General features: G+C 43.1%; 1 protein-coding gene across 1 annotated transcript in view; it reads left to right on the plus strand.

Annotated features, from left to right (window-relative positions):
* The window catches only part of VCAN (versican), a 193,032-nt gene that overhangs the window by 54,891 nt on the left and 118,189 nt on the right, over nucleotides 1-19,952 (plus strand). Inside the window, exons 4-6 of the mRNA XM_084833608.1 lie at nucleotides 2,464-2,638; nucleotides 2,741-2,868; nucleotides 18,538-18,831. Of these exons, the coding sequence (XP_084689734.1) occupies nucleotides 2,464-2,638; nucleotides 2,741-2,868; nucleotides 18,538-18,831 (597 nt within the window). The remainder of the gene's footprint in view (nucleotides 1-2,463; nucleotides 2,639-2,740; nucleotides 2,869-18,537; nucleotides 18,832-19,952) is intronic.

The raw sequence follows: 19,952 nt of genomic DNA on the forward strand, positions 1-19,952 counted from the left end.
TGAGCACACTTAATTCTGTTAGCAGAACAGTGAAACAATGAACAGTGATTTCCCCTCCCACCTGCAACCCCATGTGCACTCTCAAAATCTGCTTCAGAAGTTTGGGGGATCCTCAGGAGCAGATTTGGAGGAGCATGAGAGTCTGCAGGGGAAAGCAGAGAAGAGGAAAGTCCCACTGTGCAAGTGGAAGTCCACTGATGTGACATCGGATTTTACCCATAAAATACCCTTTTAGGGTGGAATCCTATGCAATCCTCCGAACTCAGAGGCAACCACCTATCCAATGCAGGGCAGGAGAAGCACGGAGGGGATCATTCCCTCCGCCCTTCTCCTGCCCTGCATTTTTGGCTAGACAGCTGATTGTGGCTGTCTAGCTGCAGGAGGGTGGAGTGGGGGAGGAGGCTGCTGTATGACACATTGGATGTGTCATACAGACATTTCTTCCCTCCCCGCCTCAGAACACCCCCTGACATGCCCCTTTTCAGCTGCCCCGTGCTCCTCTTGCAAGTGCAGAGGACAAGGCTGCTCCGCGCTGCCTCCGAGGTAGCGCGGAAGTGGGGGGAGGTCAGTTCTCTGGGAACCGACCCCAGAGTGCAGGCTCCGAGGTCGTTTCCCGGAAAACAATATATCCTATGGCCATCTAGCTGCTGTGTAGCAGCCATAGGATTGCTCCCTCCATGACATATTTTGTCATAGAACATATAGTATATCTCTTCATCATTGTTTCTAACATTTGCTGTTTGACAACCTATTTTATACAGAATTATTAATTAAGGAAAATGTTGAGATAGTTGTTGCACAGATATATGAAGGACACCATTGGTTACAAATGAAAGTATCTTTATTCATTTTAGATTCATTACAAACCTTTTAAAAAGTCATCTTTAAAGCCATGCCCATTTCTCAGCTGGGAGAATAGGGTGCTTCTTAGCAGAGCCTGTTCTTCAGTGAGTCTCAGGGACCAAAGTGGTCTCTGGGACACCCTTCTACAAATGCACAGTCCTATAGATGTTATATGAAGAGCTTAAAAGTTTTGGACCCATGCTCTGAAGGAATATGCACAGTCCCGTTATCCATTCCTTTTGGGATGTAGGGTGTAGGAAAGAGGCTTGACAGTCTCATAAAATCTAATTGCGGAAGAGATTAGGGATTTATTTTCATATTGGCCATAAGAGAAATGCAAACATTCAATACATAAAGCGTTGGGTCCAGATTTATGCTGGATCATCTGCACTGGTGGAAGTGGACATCCCTCCCCCTCCTTCCCATGGCAGCCCCTCCAGCCCTCTGAAGATGCTACACAGAAGATATCTCTACACCTGAAATTTATCACACATTCATGATTGGCCATTCATGGAAGTTTGTGGGCCCATTACACGACATCGTAATCCTCCAGTGATTTTCTGGCCATTTCCCCCTGCCTATCCTGTGTTATCCTAAACAGAACAATTGCAGTATTTTTTCAGGCTGCGCAAGAGGAGCGCCATGGTCTGCCCGTGTACTTCACCCCTAGTGTGAAGATCCTGCTTTGTTTGGGGTTGTTGGGGGCGCAGTCATGATGACAATGGCAGTGATGTTGGGGTGGCGGGCGTGTTGGTATACTGATCTGCCAGCTTGCTGTCATGTCGACTTGCCATCAAGCTTCGACTAAATGCAATGCGCTGACTTTTGCTCCTGACTTTGGCTGCTTACTCCACAACACAGAATGGCCAGCATGCTGGCATACCAGCATTCCAGCAGTTCGCTGGGAAATTGGTGCCTCACCTCCTGGGTTGGGGTTCAAGCAGTTTGGTGGGGGTTGCTGTCCACCAGCATTGCATGTCAATCACAACCAAACCACCAGTAATCTGCAAGGGGAGGGAAAGGGGCACAAACTGGGGAAGAAATTTTGTGATGCCCCCAGTGCATGTAATGTTTTTTTGCAGCAAAGTAGCCGCCCTGTGAAAAGGTAAGGAACAGAATATAATGAGATAGAAACAACTGTGTAAATAAGCCTGATGTAATCCTGCAATGAAACTGCATGGCAAAAGCGCTGGTATTGATGCGGATTTCTGCCCCCTGTGATGAACCCCAGAGGGTCAGGAGATGCTGCCAAATGGAGTAAACTGTGGTGTGAGAAGGGGGAAAGGGATCCCCCAAAGTCAGGTGGAAGAACCTTATGTGAGCAGAGCCTTTCCTCTCATGGAAGGCCCCTTCCTCTTGTGAAAGGCAGTTTCTGTGTCCAAACCCTTATTATTAATAATAACGGAACCCCTATCTTACAGATTAATACACTAGACAAAAAGTAAGCCAACCAAAATTTGTTGTCCTTACACTGATCATGGTGGCACAGAATAAAATTGAAGATCCTTCCTGTAAGTTATTTCTAACCTTGCTGTCAGACCAGGCTAGAATCATTTCTCTGTGAATATAACAAATGTCAGTGCAACAGGAGTGACTAGCATGGGTTGCCTCTCTTTGCAGGTGTTGTGTTTCACTATCGTGCAGCATCCAGTAGGTACACCCTGAATTTCAAGCAGGCTCAGGAGGCTTGCTTGGAGAATGGTGCTGTAATAGCGAACCCTGATCAGCTCAAAGCTGCATACGAAGATGGATTTGAGCAATGCGATGCTGGCTGGTTGTCCGACCAGACCGTTAGGTAAGATGATCAAGATGATCCACCCTAAATTAAATAGCTTGCATATATCTGCACTTGCAAACAAAACTTGACCTTCACCACCTTTCACTTACTATATTGCAGGTATCCCATCAGACAACCTAGAGTTGGCTGCTACGGAGACATGATGGGGAAGGAAGGAGTCAGATCCTATGGGCATCGTCTTGCCAATGAAACCTATGATGCCTACTGCTATGTGGGAGGCTTAAATGGTAAGCAAAATCCTTATTTTGAGCACTGTACATGATGGCTAAAATGGAGTCCAGCTAAAGCATATGGGATGTTTAGGGCCATCAAACATCATGGAAGTAAACATTAAATAAATCTAAGCTGCCTCTGAGAGATCAATATTTAACAATCTTCATAAAAACAAGAGATTCCAGTTTTTCTTTTCTAGCTTAGGGATTTAATTATATTAATCTTTGGGGTTATAGTAAGCAATATATAGGTATTGCTAATAAATACATAAAATGAATGAATAATTTGTTCCAGTGTTAAATGCTTCCTTACAGTTAGACTCCTGCTAAGAGAGATGCCAAACAAGGACGTTTTTCGGTTGACTATTATTGTGAAAAATATGTGTTGAATGGGGTCAACCTATAGTTTGGAGGTGGGGGCAGAACTTATTTATAGCAAAGAATGGGAGGAGTTCTGTTTGTAAGCCTATCTGCAGATTTGATACTGTTTCACATAGACTTCCTAGTGAGTAAGTTTAATTGGACACAATTAATTGGACACATCGGTTTGTATGACACACTGGGCTCATTGAGGGTTGTTTAACCCACGATGACCTGCAGTGCATGCTGGATGTGTGCAGGCAAAGTTTGGAATATACAACCCCCATGTGGGGGTTGCCGTGTTGTGTGAACCTGGCCAAACCTGCATAACCCTCAGTTTCTTGTAACCCTCGGCTGTTTAACCCTCGCATAAGCCTCAGTGGCCAGGTAAGCAGGGGTTGCATATTCAAAATGTCACCAACATGCACCACAGCTCGTTGTGGGTTAACTGACCCACGGAGAGCCACGGTGTGTCATGCAAACCAGCCCAGTGAGAATGGTTTGTTTCTTTCAGAAGCACTCTTTATAGTCAAAGGGGTTGATAAAAGAAATAGAATTGAGCGTAGCATCTTACCATTTAAGATGCTCCTATAAATGCAGCTTTCTTAAACAGATAAATATTTTACCTTACTGACCAATACTAATGCCAGATGTTTGCAAGAAAAAAATGTTTCACAGTCTAGAACAGGTAGACAGTTTGTGGCCCTCCAGATTTCACTCCCATAAACCCCAAGCCAGTATAGCCAATGGTGAGGGATGCTAGGAGTTGTAGGCCAAAATATCTAGAGAGCCACAAGTTGCACACCCCTGGTCTAGTGGATGCAGTCAGTGCATGGCATCCAGGTCCCCATCTTGGATGAGCTGATTTTTGTTGTGATGGCCATTATTTTTAAAAAAAACATAATTATCATTGACTGCAGAAAATCTTGGGAAAATGTAGCTTTGGTCCGAGAGGAAAAGATGGAAGGCATGAACCTATATAGGAGAACCCAGAACCAGAATGGGGAGCTTCATTTTAGGGTATTAGAGGCTTCCTAATTATTATTTTTTTAAGCACACTTTTCCCCTTAGTAATATATTGTGCTAGGGCTAAAAACCCAATTATACAGCATGTGGAATAGTTCACATAGTGCTTTGAGCTGGTCCATGTTCACAGATGCAGCTGTTAACAGCTGTTAGTGTTGCTGAGCTTTGGCACACCCGTTTGTGGGGATAGTGAGAGCCTTAATCCAGGCATTGCTTCCCACCTCACTCCACAAAAGTGCTTGGTACTGTCATTGCCAATTGTGCTGAAAACCTTTTGTGCTGGCAAGGAAACGCACTCTGAGACAGCCATCTCCAACTTGGTGCTCTCTGCATGTGTTGGATTACAACTCCCATCATTCCCAACCAGCATGTAGTCCAAAACATGTGGAGAACACCAAGTTGGGGGGAAGGCTGCTCTGAGGAGATGCAACTCTTTTTGCCCACAGAGGATATTAGACTGGTTGAAAAAGTCAATGTTAATGAGAGTTGCACTGTTGACTTGTGCATTGTACAAATAGTACCAGAAGTGGATCAGTTTTTCTTAGAACATGGAGGCTTTTAAATTTATTAGTCATTTTTGAAGTTTTTTAAAAACCTTTTCCTGCAAGGAAGGGAAAATGTCAAACATCTTTGAAAAGAAAAATACAGTTGTTAGTATTCCAGTGGATCCTTAAAACTATGTACACGAGTCACTGTGAAGTTTTAATAGCATGTTCGTCTATGAGGGATTTCATTGCCACTGATGGGCTAGTCACCATGTCAGAGCTGATACAGATGACTGAGGGTGCAACCCTATCAGGTTGACAATCCACTAGATGGAAGTCTCTGATCTCCGAGGCTTCTGAGTGTCCTATGCCCTGCCAGGCTGCAGTCAGCAGTGGCAGACAGAGGTGATTTTCACTTCTCTGTCCTCTTTTTAAACTTTCTTCATCTAGATGGGCCTTTGAGACCATCTAGTAGAGACATGCTCAGGGGTGTGTGTGTGGAGAGGACATAGGATTTTCTGTACCTGGGCCTCTCCTCTCCCCTCCCCACCCACCAGAATGCCCCTTTTTTGACCTCTGCTCTATGAAGCCAGTGTTGTGACCTTGGAAAGCAGGCACCGCAGTTCTTTCCAGGGTGGCTGCATCGGGGCAGTGGAGGGATCAGATCAGATAGTCCCCCTCTCCAAGTCATAACCGTGACTATGGCTTCAGGACAGTGAATTCAAGAAATCCTATGACCCCTGGGATGCTCTCCAGGGACCATAGGATTGCTCTTTTAAGAATATTTGACCCTTAATGAAGTGTGGATATTATTAGACAATAAAGTGGTGGAAGCCAAAGTACATTGAACTTTTATATTGGAGAGCTTTACACCAGATGGCATTATTATGAGGGTGGAGAGGACTTGGAAAAGACATTTGTTGAAATATGTTGTGAGTTTACCATACTAATTAGATTCATTATGGTGAGAGATTAGGTTAAAACATGCATGATTTATCCCCTGCCATCTCCTTTTATAGCCCTATCCTATGCATGCTTATTTGTATTAAGTCCCAGTGAGTTCAGTGGGGCTCACTCCCAAGGATGTGTGCCTAGTATTGTGACCTCATGCTTTCAAAAATCATATTGGCATCTTTAGACAGGGACACTGAGGATTTGCCCACTTTTCCCATTCAAGAAAAGCCAAACAATTTGCTGACGTTTTATGTTGATTTTTTAAAATGTTGTTGCTCTGCTCTGTTGTTTACTTATATGTGATCTTATATTTTATGCTGGTCTTTTATTATCCTTGTTTTATGTTGCTCTAATAAGGTTTGCTTGAGGGGCAGCCTAAGCAACATATGAATAGCTCAGCCTGTTCATAATTTCATGAAAAAAAATTGAATTTGATTTAAAAGCTACATGATTAGGAAGAGGAAAAGACTTTAAAAATAAGTATGATTCTGAACAACATTCTGTTCAGCTAGATGTGAAGTTAGGTACATGTCACATGTCTTGGAATATTTCCTGTTTAATGCAATTGAAAACTAATTGATCTGTTGATTAACAAATATGGCGTCATAAAGGGCACATGAGTGATAGGTGGCCAGTTACACATTGCCAAAAGAGAGGAAACACATCACCAAAAAAGAGGACAGAAGACATAGATTTGCATTAAATTTGCAAATATGAATGTATAGGTATAGATGAAAATTTAGAAAAAATTACTGTGATTTAAATAGAAATACAACAATCTCACCAGAGTAGAGAAACTATGACCAGGCACCCTGTGTGCCTGCTCAGTCTGCTGTTCAGGTGCTAACTGTGGATGGGCAACTTCAAGGCCCCTGCTCTTCTTTCTTAGGGTTCTTTATCTTTAAACTAGGCTTGGACTTGACAGCCCTTCAAATACAGGATTGTCTTCTGTAAAGTGGGATACATGGCCACCCAGTGGTGGTGTTGACATGCCTGCTTAAAGACCTGAACATATTGTCAAAGTAATATCCAGGAAGGATTTTGTAGCCAAACAAGCAAGGGATCTTTATTTAGTTTGACGCTGTAGTTAAATATGGCATTAATATTTGGTGGGCACTAGTGGAAAATGGAAAATTGGCTCTTAATGAAACCTATTTTCCATATCTCACTGATGGTGCAGATATTAAGCCATGCCCATATAATATGCAATCAGGGGAGTGGTAGGAAAGCTATTTTATGGAGGGGTAATGAGAAATTCTAACACGGAATTTCCCATGGTGCACCTTATGTCTTTTAGTCAAGAAAAGCAATATAAATCCAGATGTTCCTTGCATATTTTCCATATTTGAACAATACTACTAAGTGAGCAATCATAACCCATTGGGACAGCAAAGGAGAACTAGTCTATGCATTGGTTTGCATAGTCTATGCATTGGTTTGCATATCCCAATGGTATGCAGGTAAGAAAAATAATTACAGACCTCACTTCTGGAAAAAACATGGGCCCCTAAAGCTGATGTGAGTTTGTCAGCAATGCTGAGCATACTTATCTTTATTTATTACGTTTCTATACCACACAATAACCAAAGATCTCTAGGTGGTTCACAAAATAGAGCTAAAACCATGAAACACAGCATAAGAACCTCTAACCATAATAACACTAATAAAAAGAGCTACAAAATAAAACCAAAGTAAAAAACCAAGAGCAGAGCTAAAATCTAAAAAAGCATGGACACAGTTATATTTTGTTTTTTAAACTAAAGGACTAAAAAAGCCTAGGATAAAAAAAATGTCTTCACGTGGTGCTGAAAAGATTACAGCATAGGTGCCAGCTGAGCCTCTGTGTGGGGGATATTCCACAACCAGGGTGCCGCCCTGAAAAGGCCCTGTGCTTAATAGCCACCAACCTTACCTCATTTGGCAGGGGCACCCAGAGGAGGGCCTCTGAAGATCATCTTAGCGTTCAGGCAGGTATTTATGGGAGAAGATGATAAGGTAACTGGTCCCAAGCTGCTCAGGGTTTTAAAGGTTAATACACACACTTTAAATTGGTTAATTCAAAGAGGTTAATACCAGCACCAGTACTTCTCTGTAAATAGGATAAGGATCTTAAGTGGCAAACTTTAAGCTGTTTGCTTTGGTGTTGTTTATCTTCAAGGGTTCTACTTGATCTTCATTCAAAGCTGACAGAGGGTGAAATCCTGCATGGCTTGTATATGCAGAAGAGCATGCAGAGCAGACCCATAAGGGTCAATAAAATCTCCTTTCCCCTTTTGGGCCACTGCTGCACTGCCAGACATGTAACATCATGACCAAGCCTTCATTCCAAACCATTCATTCCTTCTGCACTTCCTGTACAAGCATCTACAAGTTTATTCTTCTCCTGAGCTCTGCATGGAACTCAACTCCTGCTTTTCCTGGGAACAGCTTGTGGAGGTTTCCAGAAAAGGCCTTCAGTGTGCAATTGCCCTGCCTCATTCATGGAATGTTATGGGGGTGTCCAGACATCGTCATCATCATCCATTTGTAATCCTCCTGTGTTTTCCCACTGCTTCTTCTGTCATTTTTCTTACTCTGGTAAATCTGTTAAAAAGGAGAAGCTGGAATAGCTGCACAATGCCTTCTGATAGTTAATGCTAGTTTGCATCATGTTTGCTCCTGATCTGGGGAGAACAAGGTTGTGGATTTGAATGTGCAGAAGAAACTGCCTTGGAATGCTCTGCGCTTGGCAGCATGGTGGCAGACCAGCAGGGGAGGACTTTCCTGTCTCTGGTAGGGTCACTGTTCTGCACATTACTCTATGCATGTTTTGCCACTGAAATAGAGTATTATCACTGATATTAATATGTTAGTTAGTTAGTTAGTTAATTAATTTGGAAGATTAAATTGAACCTTGAGGAACCCTGCAGGATAACTCCCATGGTGTATGAGCAATAGTCCTCCAGCACTACTTTCTGAAACCTACCACTTTGTAGAACCACTGCAAAGCAGTAGCTCCGACCCATGACAGGTGATCCAGAAGGATATAGTGGTTAATGGTACTGAAAGTCACTGAGATGATGGAGACTATTTGTGCTCTGTAATTTGGATATACTAGTGATCAACAGACAGATTGGCAGAGCCCCTGAGCAGATTGTGGGTGTTAGCTGCACTGAAGCAGAATTCCTGAAATGTGGAAATATCCATTGGGCTGGCCCTACCATTAGGCAGAGTGATGATTTGGGGTGTCATGAAAGGGCCTTATTCAATATATTTTTATTGTTATTTTACTCCCAGGAGAGGTGCTTCTGAGATTCTCTGCTCCAGGTGCCAAAATAGTACGATATACCTTGACTGGAGGCGGGAGCGACAGGGGGGCATTTGCTATTCCTCCTCATGCAGCAAAATGTCTTGGGCTGGGCCTATTCCAGATGTCTCCATGCAGATGACACTGATCAGATATAGCTCAAACTGCCACTGACATATGCTAGAACCCAAGCACAGGCAAATCACTAGTGATGAAGGCACATAGGTATCTGAAGGCGCACCCCTCCCATATGAAGTTTCTCCCAATTTAAAATTGGTTTGAGAAGCCCTGTTCTGTATCCCACCAACTAGAGACGTTAGGTTGGTGGGAACATGGGACAGGGCCTTCTCTGTTGCAGCACCCCAGTTGTGGAACTCCCTCCCTAGGTTGGTTAGATTGGTTCCTTCCTTGTTTTTTTTTTTTGATAGGCCTTTAAAATCTTGGTCCATCTGGTGTTTGAGTGACTTTAAATGTAATTCTCCTCTCTGTTTTAAAAATGTGTCCCCCCATTTTAATTTGTTTAGCATGTTTTTTTTTGTTATTTATCTGTTTTAATTTGGATGTCACCTCAAGGGCCTTTTGGGGGCTAATAAATAACTTTATAAATATTGTTTACTTTATTTTTCTTCCACGTGCAACTAAATATGTGAACTGAGTTTCAGAGGAAACAATACTAGCTGGTAATCTCCCCAGAGTTCAAGCTTTCTGGCATGGGAGGCAGTAGAGAATTATTATTTTTTTGGTCTAAAACAAAAAAGTGTGGCCAAATCTATCTTGCTGTATTTAAGAGCAATAAAAAGGAGCTTAGTCAGGTGCTTTTTAAACTGAGCAGTGCAAATACACAGAAAAGCATCTGTAGATTCTTAGATTGCTTTGACTTTTGGGCAGAGGCAATCAACCCAAAATGGGGGCCAAAACCAATAGAAATTGCATTGCTACCTGTAATCCAAAGATTGTCGTGGTTTCCATGTCACCCCTGTTATTGCAGGGCATGGCCAGAGCTAAGCTCCCTTCCTCCCTTGCTCCTAGCCAGGGTGTTTGCCTTGATCATTTTGCTGAGTTATTCGCAGTGTGGATTCCAGCTATCAAAACATTACAGATCACTTTTAACGCTTGATTCCCCCCTTCCCCTTCTTTCTAAATATTTCTTCATTGCTTTAATGTTCAAGGCTACGTCACTCACAAGCTTGCCAGATGGATTTTCTCTGTGTCTTTCTGGAACATGTGGAAAAAATACATTAAGGCTGTTTTTGTTTGTGAAACCTTGGCTGTCGCAGATACATAATTCAGCACCTCAGACTGTATGATGGGACTAACCCCCCCCCCCCAACACACCCACACTTAAACGTAGACTGTCTGTAACATTCCCATGGGCAGAATGAGTGCTGGTCTTGGAGATTATATTTTTTAATACTTTTATTGGTTTTGCTAACAGTTCTTATAATCTTGCTGAGGGAAGTTGCTCCGAAGATCGAAATAATCTTTTCCCCTTGTTGCTGTGGAGTGGATAACACTCACATGAACACCACCCTAACTTGGCTACATCCATGGAAGTCAGGATTAAAATTCTAGTGATTCTGAGCCTCGGAGCTAGGGATGCAGCATACAGAATCAAAGCAGAGTTTAGGCTATGGAGATCCATGCACTGTCATGCCTCTGATTTCTATTAGTAAGCAAATACAGTACTTAACATCTCCCAGTTTTCATATTCTTCACTCACAGGAGACAAATAGGAAATAAGGTTGTAAATCTTGTAAATCTTCCCTCCCACTTTGAAGGTGTGCAAATCTGAAAGTATTTTATTTATTTATTTAATTATTACATGTATATGCCAGCTTTTTCCCTCTTGTAAGGAACCCAAGGTGGCTAACATGGTCTTCCTCTCTATTTTGTCCTCACAATAACCCTGTGAGGTAGGTTAAGCTGAGAGTAAGTGACTGGTCCAAACTCACCCAGTGAGCTTCATGGTCAAATGGGGACTAGAACCCAGGTCTTCCAAGTTCTAACCCCTACACCACACTGTTTACAGTTTGGATTGCAGGTGGGGGATTTCATATTCAGGGAGTAGATGGTTTTGTAAGCCTATTTCTGGACTAGACTGCTTCCGATTGCTGGCAGGAGGACCTCATAGTTGTATACTTAAACATGAAAGAACTCATTGCATACTGAGGACTAAGATCTGTTGGAGGGGCCCTCCTCTGCATCCCACCAGTGCGAGACATACACTATGGTGGGATGTGGGAGAGGGCCTTCTCTGCTGAGGCACCCCAGTTGTGGAATGCCCACCCCTTGGAGGCTCGATTGGCACAGACATTCGTTTCATTTTGGCACCAAGTAAAAACACGGCTTTTTACCAAAGTCTTTGAGGGCTAAATGCATTCCCTAAAGTAGCACACTGTTTTAACTGTGGATCCAACGATCCGGTGGATCCACAGTTGGCTACAGAATCGGACTCAAAGAGTGCCTATCAATGGGACCTTCTCAAACTGGGGAGAGGTAACGAGTGGGGTACCGCAGGGCTCAGTCCTGGGCCCAGTGCTCTTCAACATTTTTATTAATGACTTGGAGGAGGAGGTGCAGGGAATGCTGATCAAATTTGCAGATGACACAAAATTGGGCGGCACAGCTAATACTTTGGAAGACAGAAACAAAATTCAAAGTGATCTGGATAGACTGGAGCACTGGGCAGAAAACAACAGAATGACATTTAATAGGGATAAATGCCAAGTTCTGCACCTAGGAAAAAGAAACCAAATGCACAGTTACAAGATGGGGGATATGTGGCTCAACCACACTACAAGCGAGAAGGATCTTGGAATTGTTGTCGATCACAAGCTGAATATGAGACAACAATGTGATGTGGCTGCAAAAAAGGTCAATGCTATTTTGGGCTGCATTAATAGAAGCATAGCTTCCAAATCCCGGGAAGTACTAGTTCCCCTCTACTCAGCACTGGTTAGGCCTCATCTGGACTACTGTGTCCAGTTCTGGGCACCACACTTTAAGAAGGATGCAGACAAACTGGAGAGGGTTCAGAGGAGGGCAACAAAGATGATCAGGGGACAGGAAACAAAGCCCTATGAAGAGAGACTGAAAGAACTGGGCATGTTTAGCCTTGAGAAGAGAAGACTGAGGGGAGATATGATAGCACTCTTCAAGTAGTTGAAAGGTTGTCTCAGAGAAGAAGGCCAGGATCTCTTCTTGATCATCCCAGAGTGCAGGACATGGAATAATGGGCTCAAGTGACAGGAAGCCAGATTCCGGCTGAACATCAGGAAAAACTTCCTGACTGTAAGAGCAATATGACAATGGAACCAATTACCTGGGGAGGTGGTGGGCTCTCCCATGCTGGAGGCCTTCAAGACGAGGCTGGACAGCCATTTGTCAGGGATGCTCTGACTTGGATTCCTGCACTGAGCAGGGGGTTGGACTCGATGGCCTTGTAGGCCCCTTCCAACCCTACTATTCTATGATTAACTGTTTTATTGTTTTAGATTTTAATTGGTATTAGCTTGTTTAATGCTTAATATGTTTTAGCTGTTTAAATTATTCATTGTTTTATACTGCTTAAATTGATTTTATCTGTACACCACCCTGAAAACTTAATGATATAGGCAGGATATAAATGTTTTAAATAAATAAATAAACTGCATATAGAAAACTAGCCTATCAGGCAGAAAACTAGGCTAGAACCCTTCTTCCTGACATCAGGTTTTATATGCACAGGGATTTTTTCCACCCCCATGGTACAATCCTGCGATCCACAGCTGCCGTTGGAAGTGGTACAGTCCAGAAACACTAATTTTTCTATTTAGTCTTAAATCCTATGCCCAGTTTCCTGGGAGTAAGTCCTACTGAAATCAAAGGGACTTACTTCTGAGTAGAAATGTATAGGGGTACACTGTTAATTTGCTGTTTGTGTGAACCATGTCTTAATTCATGCCTGCAAAGCTTATGATACATTTCATAGAATCATAGAATAGTAGGGTTGGAAGGGGCCTACAAGGCCATCAAGTCCAACCCCCTGCTCAATGCAGGAATCCAAGTCAGAGCATCCCTGACAGATGGCTGTCCAGCCTCGTCTTGAATGCCTCCAGTGTGGGACAGCCCACCACCTCCCTAGGTAATCAGTTCCATTGTCGTATTGCTCTAACAGTCAGGACGTTTTTCCTGATGTTCAGCCAGAATCTGGCTTCCTGTAATTTGAGCCCATTATTCCATGTCCTGCACGAAGAGATCCTGGCCTTCCTCTCTGTGACAACCTTTCCAGTACTTGAAGAGCGCTATCATATGTCCCCTCAGTCTTCTCTTCTCAAGCCTGAACGTGCCCAGTTCTTTCAGTCTCTCTTCATAGGGCTTTGTTTCCAGTCCCCTGATCATCTTTGTTGCCCTTCTCTGAACCCTCTCCAGTTTGTCTGCATCCTTCTTAAACTGTGGTGCCCAGAACTGGACACAGTACTCCAGATGAGGCCTAACCAGTGCTGAGTAGAGGGGAACTAGTACTTCCTGGGATTTGGAAGCTATGCTTCTATTAATGCAGCCCAAAATAGCATTGACCTTTTTTGCAGCCACATCACATTGTTGTCTCATATTCAGCTTGTGATCGACAGCAATTCCAAGATCCTTCTCGCTTGTAGTGTGGTTGAGCCACGTATCCCCCATCTTGTAACTGTGCATTTGGTTTCTTTTTCCTAGGTGCAGAACTTGGCATTTATCCCTATTAAATGTCATTCTGTTGTTTTCTGCCCAGTGCTCCAGTCTATCCAGATCACTTTGAATTTTGTTTCTGTCTTCCAAAGTGTTAGCTATGCCGCCCAATTTTGTGTCATCTGCAAATTTGATCAGCATTCCCTGCACCTCCTCCTCCAATTCATTCATAACAATGTTGAAGAGCACTGGGCCCTGCGGTACCCCACTTGTTACCTCTCCCCAGTTTGAGAAGGTCCCATTGATAAGCACTCTTTGAGTCCGATTCTGTAGCCAAGTGTGGATCCACCAGATCGTTGTTTCATCTAGGCCACTTTGAGCTGGTTTGCTCATCAGGATATCATGGGGCACTTTGTCGAAAGCTTTGCTGAAGTCGAGAATCCAACATAGCAGCCATATATTGTGGTATGTTACGTGCTTGTTAACCCCTTGGGTAGTTTTGTTTTTGTTTTTTCTCAGTTCCCAGAAGACTGTAAAACTGGTAAGGAAGTGGTCTGAAGATCCTAGGGCATAGTCTGAAGGTTCATGATACAGCCACCTGTTGAAGGCTAAACAGATTTGGATCTGACCAGTGCCTGGATGGGAGATGGTCTGAGAACCCCATGTCCACCATCTTGAATTCCATGATGGAAGGAAGATGGGACATAAATGAACTTAAATAAATCAACAAAATATCTAGGAGGTTTATTGAGGTGCTGATAGGTTGTGTTTGGTTTGGGTGTGTGTTAGAAGTTATAGAAGCCTGCTTTAGCTGGATGGCAATAATCTCAGGTGGATTCACACAACTACTTAGTCATATTGTGCACTGATTCCACCCCCACCCCCATCCCAGTCATTTGTTAATGGTATGGAACTTGTTCTTGTGACAGGGTCCGGTGGTTAGCTTTTGAGCTAGCTCATGAATAGAAAACCAGTTTGTGTTACCAGTGCTGGCTTCAGGTTTTTGAGGGCCCTTGGGCAAGACACCCTCAATGAGCCCCTCCGTCAGTGTGTCTACTTTCTCACTGCCGTTGTCACGAGCTGCAGTTGCTCCTCATCCTCTTTCTCATTATTGTTGCCACTTGCTTCCTTGACAGGCAGAGAGCCAGTGAGCAAGTAGGCAGCAGCATCTGCTCCCCCTCCTTCTCACCACCACCTTTGTCTGGGGCAGAATGAGAGAACTAACAGGTTGCAGTGGTGAAGAAGAGCAACTCCAGAGGTCTCTTGTCAGTGGGCCCCTGCTTGGGTGTGAGCCCTTGGCAGGTGCCCAACCATGCTAACCTTTGATGTCAGCCCTGTGTGTTACCTTCCAGACACAATTCCATTAGAACTCCAACATCTTATTTCACAAAACCTAGTTGTACATTGCTTTCTCTATGAAGTGAACACACAAATCTCTATACAGTTGCATAAAAAGCTGTTGTGTCTCAATACTTATTGTTTACTTAAGCACAGATTTAAGCACTTGTATCCTGGCAATTTCTGCAGGACTTACACCTTCATCCCAAATGTGTTTATTCAGAAGATCTCCTTGATTTCAATGAGATGTACTTTGGATTGCAACTTTGGGCATCTCTTACTGTCTGTGGATTGTGCCTTTAACCGTAGCAAAAACATTATTTCATAAAACATGAACAATCTCCCAAACCAGACATCTATTCCACCGTTAGTCAAAACGAGATCAAAACATTTTTATTACCTGCTAAATTGGCTTGAAAAACATTTTCATATGTATTCCCTAAAGCAACAGAACAAACATATTTTCCATGGTAATTTCTGCAAAATTTAAGAGCATTGTTTGATCCTTTTCATGCTCAAACAATCCTTGCTTTGTTCTTATTTATAGTCTTTTTTGTTAACATGTTACAACAGCTCTTACAGCACTTGAGATGCAGATCAGATGAATATTGACACATGGAATTGTCGTTTCCTTGCAAAGCAGATGGTGTACTTATAGACTTATTGCCTGTTTGTGACAAGGCACATAAACTGGAATTTGTTTGCTATGCTTATTGGCTTAGTGGTTGTTATTTAAAGTAGAAATTTGGAGATGCTGTTGTGTAATGGCTTGGCTTGAATGTCAACAACAGGACACATTAACATATTTAAACATTTTATTTTCATATTAGCATGGATCTTTACAAAATACTTGATGGAATGGCAATGTAAATAGTGTATTGGTTTTCTTGGCGTTTCCATTGTTTTTTTTTTTGAAGGTTCTGCTGAGATTTGGTTATCTGGGTAAATAGTGCCTTGTTATCAGAGGTGCTAAGTGTGTACCCTGATTAGTCAGGTGCTCTGGGAGGAAAGCCCAGAATTTCTGGCTTCATGGTTCGTAAGCACTGATCTAGCCCTTTCCCTGACTCCATGAAGGCCTTTGAAATCCGCAAGTCCTCAATTCATCCATGGAAACAAGGGGTAGCTATCTTTGGGCATTTGCTCTTCTCTCATTTTAGTAAAATGCCCGTCATCATGATGGACAGGGCAGGGAGTGTACCCTGTATTTTGCAAGGACCCCAGGAGTATGCTCTCCCCATGAAAGGATATCTGGGCCAAAACAGACATTACTTTAAACCTGTGTCTAGCAACTACATCTTTTTCCATTTTACACTACAGTAGGTGCAGGGTCCGCACTGTGGATCGGAACTCATGGGATCTGAGCTAGCAGTGACCAATGAGGAAAGAGATCTTGGGGTTGTGGTGGACAGCTCAATGAAGATGTCAACCCAGTGTGCGGCTGCTGTAAAAAAGGCAAATTCCATGTTAGGCATAATTAGAAAAGTAATTGAGAATAAAACTGCCAATATCATACTGCCCCTATACAAATCTATGGTGTGGCCACACTTGGAATACTGTGTCCAGTTATGGTCACCACACCTAAAAAAAGATATTGCAGAGTTGGAAAAAGTGCAGAAAATGGCAACTAAAATGATCAAGGGGCTGGAGCATCTCCCCTATGAAAGAAGGTTACAACAGCTGGGATTGTTTAGCTTGGAAAAAAGGAGGGTAACGGGAGACATGATAGAGGTCTACAAAATTATGCATGGTGTAGAGAATGTGGATAGGGAGACATTTTTCTCCCTCTCTCAAAATACTAGAACCCGGGATCATCTTATGAAGCTGATTGGTGGGAGATTCAGGACAGATAAAAGGAAGTACTTCTTCACATAGCGCATAGTTAAACTATGGAACTTTCTGCCACAGGATGTAGTGATGGCCACCAATTTGGATGGCTTTAAAAGGGGGTTGGACAAATTCATGGAGGAGAAGGCTACTGATGGCTACTAGTCCTGATAGCTATGTGCTACCTCCAGAACCAGAGGCAGTGAGCCTATGTAAACCAGTTGCTTTGGAACATGGGTGGGAAGGTGCTGTTGCACCCATGCCCTGCTTGTGGGTTCCCAGTCGACAGCTAGTTGGCCACTGTGTGAACAGAATGCTGGACTAGATGGACCCTTGGTCTGATCCAGCATGGCTGTTCTTATGTTCTTAACTCTAGTGTAGGTGGTGGTGATGGGCTTTTGAGATCTGGATTGGGACCCTGCACTGAGAAATCTCACCAAGCCACTATCAGGGATGGAAACTAAATTGTATTCTCAGTGAAATAGTGAAACAGTGTCCTACAAGGAGATTACATTTCCACACAGCAGCGAATGGCAGAAGTTAAGTTGTATTGGAACATTATTTGGGAAACTATTAAGGAGGCTTCAGCCTACTCTCTGGTGATCCCCAATGACCCCAAGCCACTAAGAATTCCTTCTGCTCCTATCCATATGGCAAGAATATGTTGACTGTATTTTCAGAATGACACAGATCTTATATACATTGCCACCAATGCTTTGGAAAGCCAAGAGAAAAATTTCTGTCCCAAGGAGCTTGAAATCTAAATTTTGACAATGGGAAAGACAGTAAGGGAAGGGAAAGGGTTGGGGTGGGGTGGGGGAAAAGAGTAGGGATGGATGGATGGATAGAGTTACCTATACTTAGGTTTGGTTATAGTGAAGCATGAGGATTAAACAGTTAAGTCAAAGGCTTCAGGAAAAACTGATATCTAAAGAAGGATGTGGAGGAGAAAGAAGGGCAATGACATGCATCTTCAGAGAGTGAGTTCCAAGGCATAAGGGAAGTCAGGAGGAATGGGAAAAGATATTTAAGAGAGTAGGAGACTTTTAGAGGGCTGAGGATGGTAGAGTTGGAGGGCAAACGACTGGGCTGACATCAATGGTAGGCGTGGCCAGGCACCTGCTGATGGCCCACACCCCAGCAAGGCCCCATTGAAAAGAGCCTCTTGGAGTTGTTCCTTCTCTTCACCATTGCAAGCTGCTTATTCACTTGCCTCTCGCTCTTTCCCAGACAGTGGAGCTGGCGAGAAGGAAGAGCAGTAGATGCTGCTGCCTACTTGCTCACTGGCTCTCTGCCTGTCAAACAAGCAAGTGGTGGCAATGATGAGAAAGAGGAGGGGGAGCAACAGCAGCTGGTGATCATGGCAGTGAGAAGGTAGACTCACTGACAGAAGGGGCCCATTGTGGGTGTCTTGTCCAAAGGCCCTCAGAAACCTGGAGCCAGCACTGACCAGATGTTATGAGGAGGAATGTATCAGGAGAAAAGGACAGAAAGATCCTAATAACAAATTATCAAGGCAGTGAATTCATACTTTCAACAGAACGTCAATTTTAATTTAAATACCGCCTTTTCATATGTAATGCTTAAGGCCATTTACATCAAAACTGACAGATCATAACAAATAATACAAAAGTCAACAAAATCAATTCATTATTATAATAATGCTGGAAGCCAGTGTTTTTTTTTAAGGCTGAATGTGACACTGCCACACAGTTTGGATCTTTGCAAAGAAGTAAAGGTGCCATTTGTTTCTTATCTTTATAGGTGATGTCCTCCATGTAACTTCTCCCAACAAGCTAACCTTTGAAGAAGCCAAAAGTCAATGTGAGGCGCAAGATACCGTTCTTGCTTCTGTTGGCGACCTGCATGCTGCCTGGAGGAGTGGCTTTGACCAATGTGACTATGGCTGGCTGGCTGATGGTAGTGTGCGCTATCCGGTTTCTGTGGCAAGAATCCAGTGTGGCGGAGGTTTACTTGGAGTGCGAACCCTGTATCGCTATGAGAATCAAACAGGCTTTCCTTATCCAGACAGCAGATTTGATGCCTACTGCTTTCAACGTAAGCTTTTATGTTTATTTTGAGAATGCATACCTATCACACATTTTTTTAAAAAGATGCCATATACCATGCCAGTTTACTGGGTTCACTTTGAAATAAAAACGGCTCATGACTGAGGCTTTGCACACCAAGCAGAGTTGCTGAGCTGAAACAATTGTTGAAAGAACATTAAAGGTCCACAGATATATTTCAGTGTGGAGAGGAAGGCAATGTTGATATAAGCTTTTATGTCTATTCTGTGATGCCTCACCTCTAGGAAAAACTTTTCATCAGCCACCCATGGATTGATTACAATTTCCTAGGGTTATATTGCAGATTACACAAGCTTGATTGAACATGGCTTTTTGTAACCATTTCTGATGACCATTTAGATGCAGCACACACATTATCCAAAGTCACTGGCAAAACCTATGGTGGTTTGTGACTTATGGTTGAACCGAACACATAAAAACTGGGAAATCATTTTTTCAACCCCTTTCAAACCACAACGTGCCTTGGGCAAAGGGACCAGCACAAGTGTAGCAAGTGATGAAGGGCAGGAGCCCATAGGGATGCACACGTGACTGCTGAACCACAGGGCTCTGGGACCTATCATTCAACAGCCTGAGTGCTGGGACCTGTGAGATATTATTATGCATGCCAAATCAGAATTGCCCCCTCATGTCATGTTAATTAAGCATATCTGGGTGTCTGCTTCTGTAGCCTTCTCTGTACCTGAAGATCAAGCTGCCTATAGTTCTGTAGCAGTGAAGGGGTTATCAGCATGAGTGCTGGCTAGCAGAAAGGAAGCTGGAATTATTTATTTCATTTCATTTCTATACCGCCAAATAGCTGGAGCTCTCTGGGCAGTTCACAAAAATTAAAACCACAGAGTGCAACATAAAACAATATAAAATGTAAAAGCTTAAAACCACAATATAACAATATAACCAGAATAAAACCTAGCAGCAATTTAGAGATTTAAAATACAGATTTAAAACACTAGAGCTAGAAGATTAAGAAGCTAAAATACTGGGAGAGTAAAAAGGTCTTCACCTGGCGTTTGAAGAACAACGTAGGCACCAAGCAAACCTCTCTAGGGAGCTCATTCCACAGTTGGGGTGCTCCTCCTGGTAGCCACC

The sequence above is a fragment of the Heloderma suspectum genome, chromosome 2 (assembly GCF_057233095.1).
Source record: "Heloderma suspectum isolate Gila_16-S chromosome 2, 16-S_ref, whole genome shotgun sequence".
Lineage (NCBI taxonomy): Eukaryota > Metazoa > Chordata > Lepidosauria > Squamata > Helodermatidae > Heloderma > Heloderma suspectum.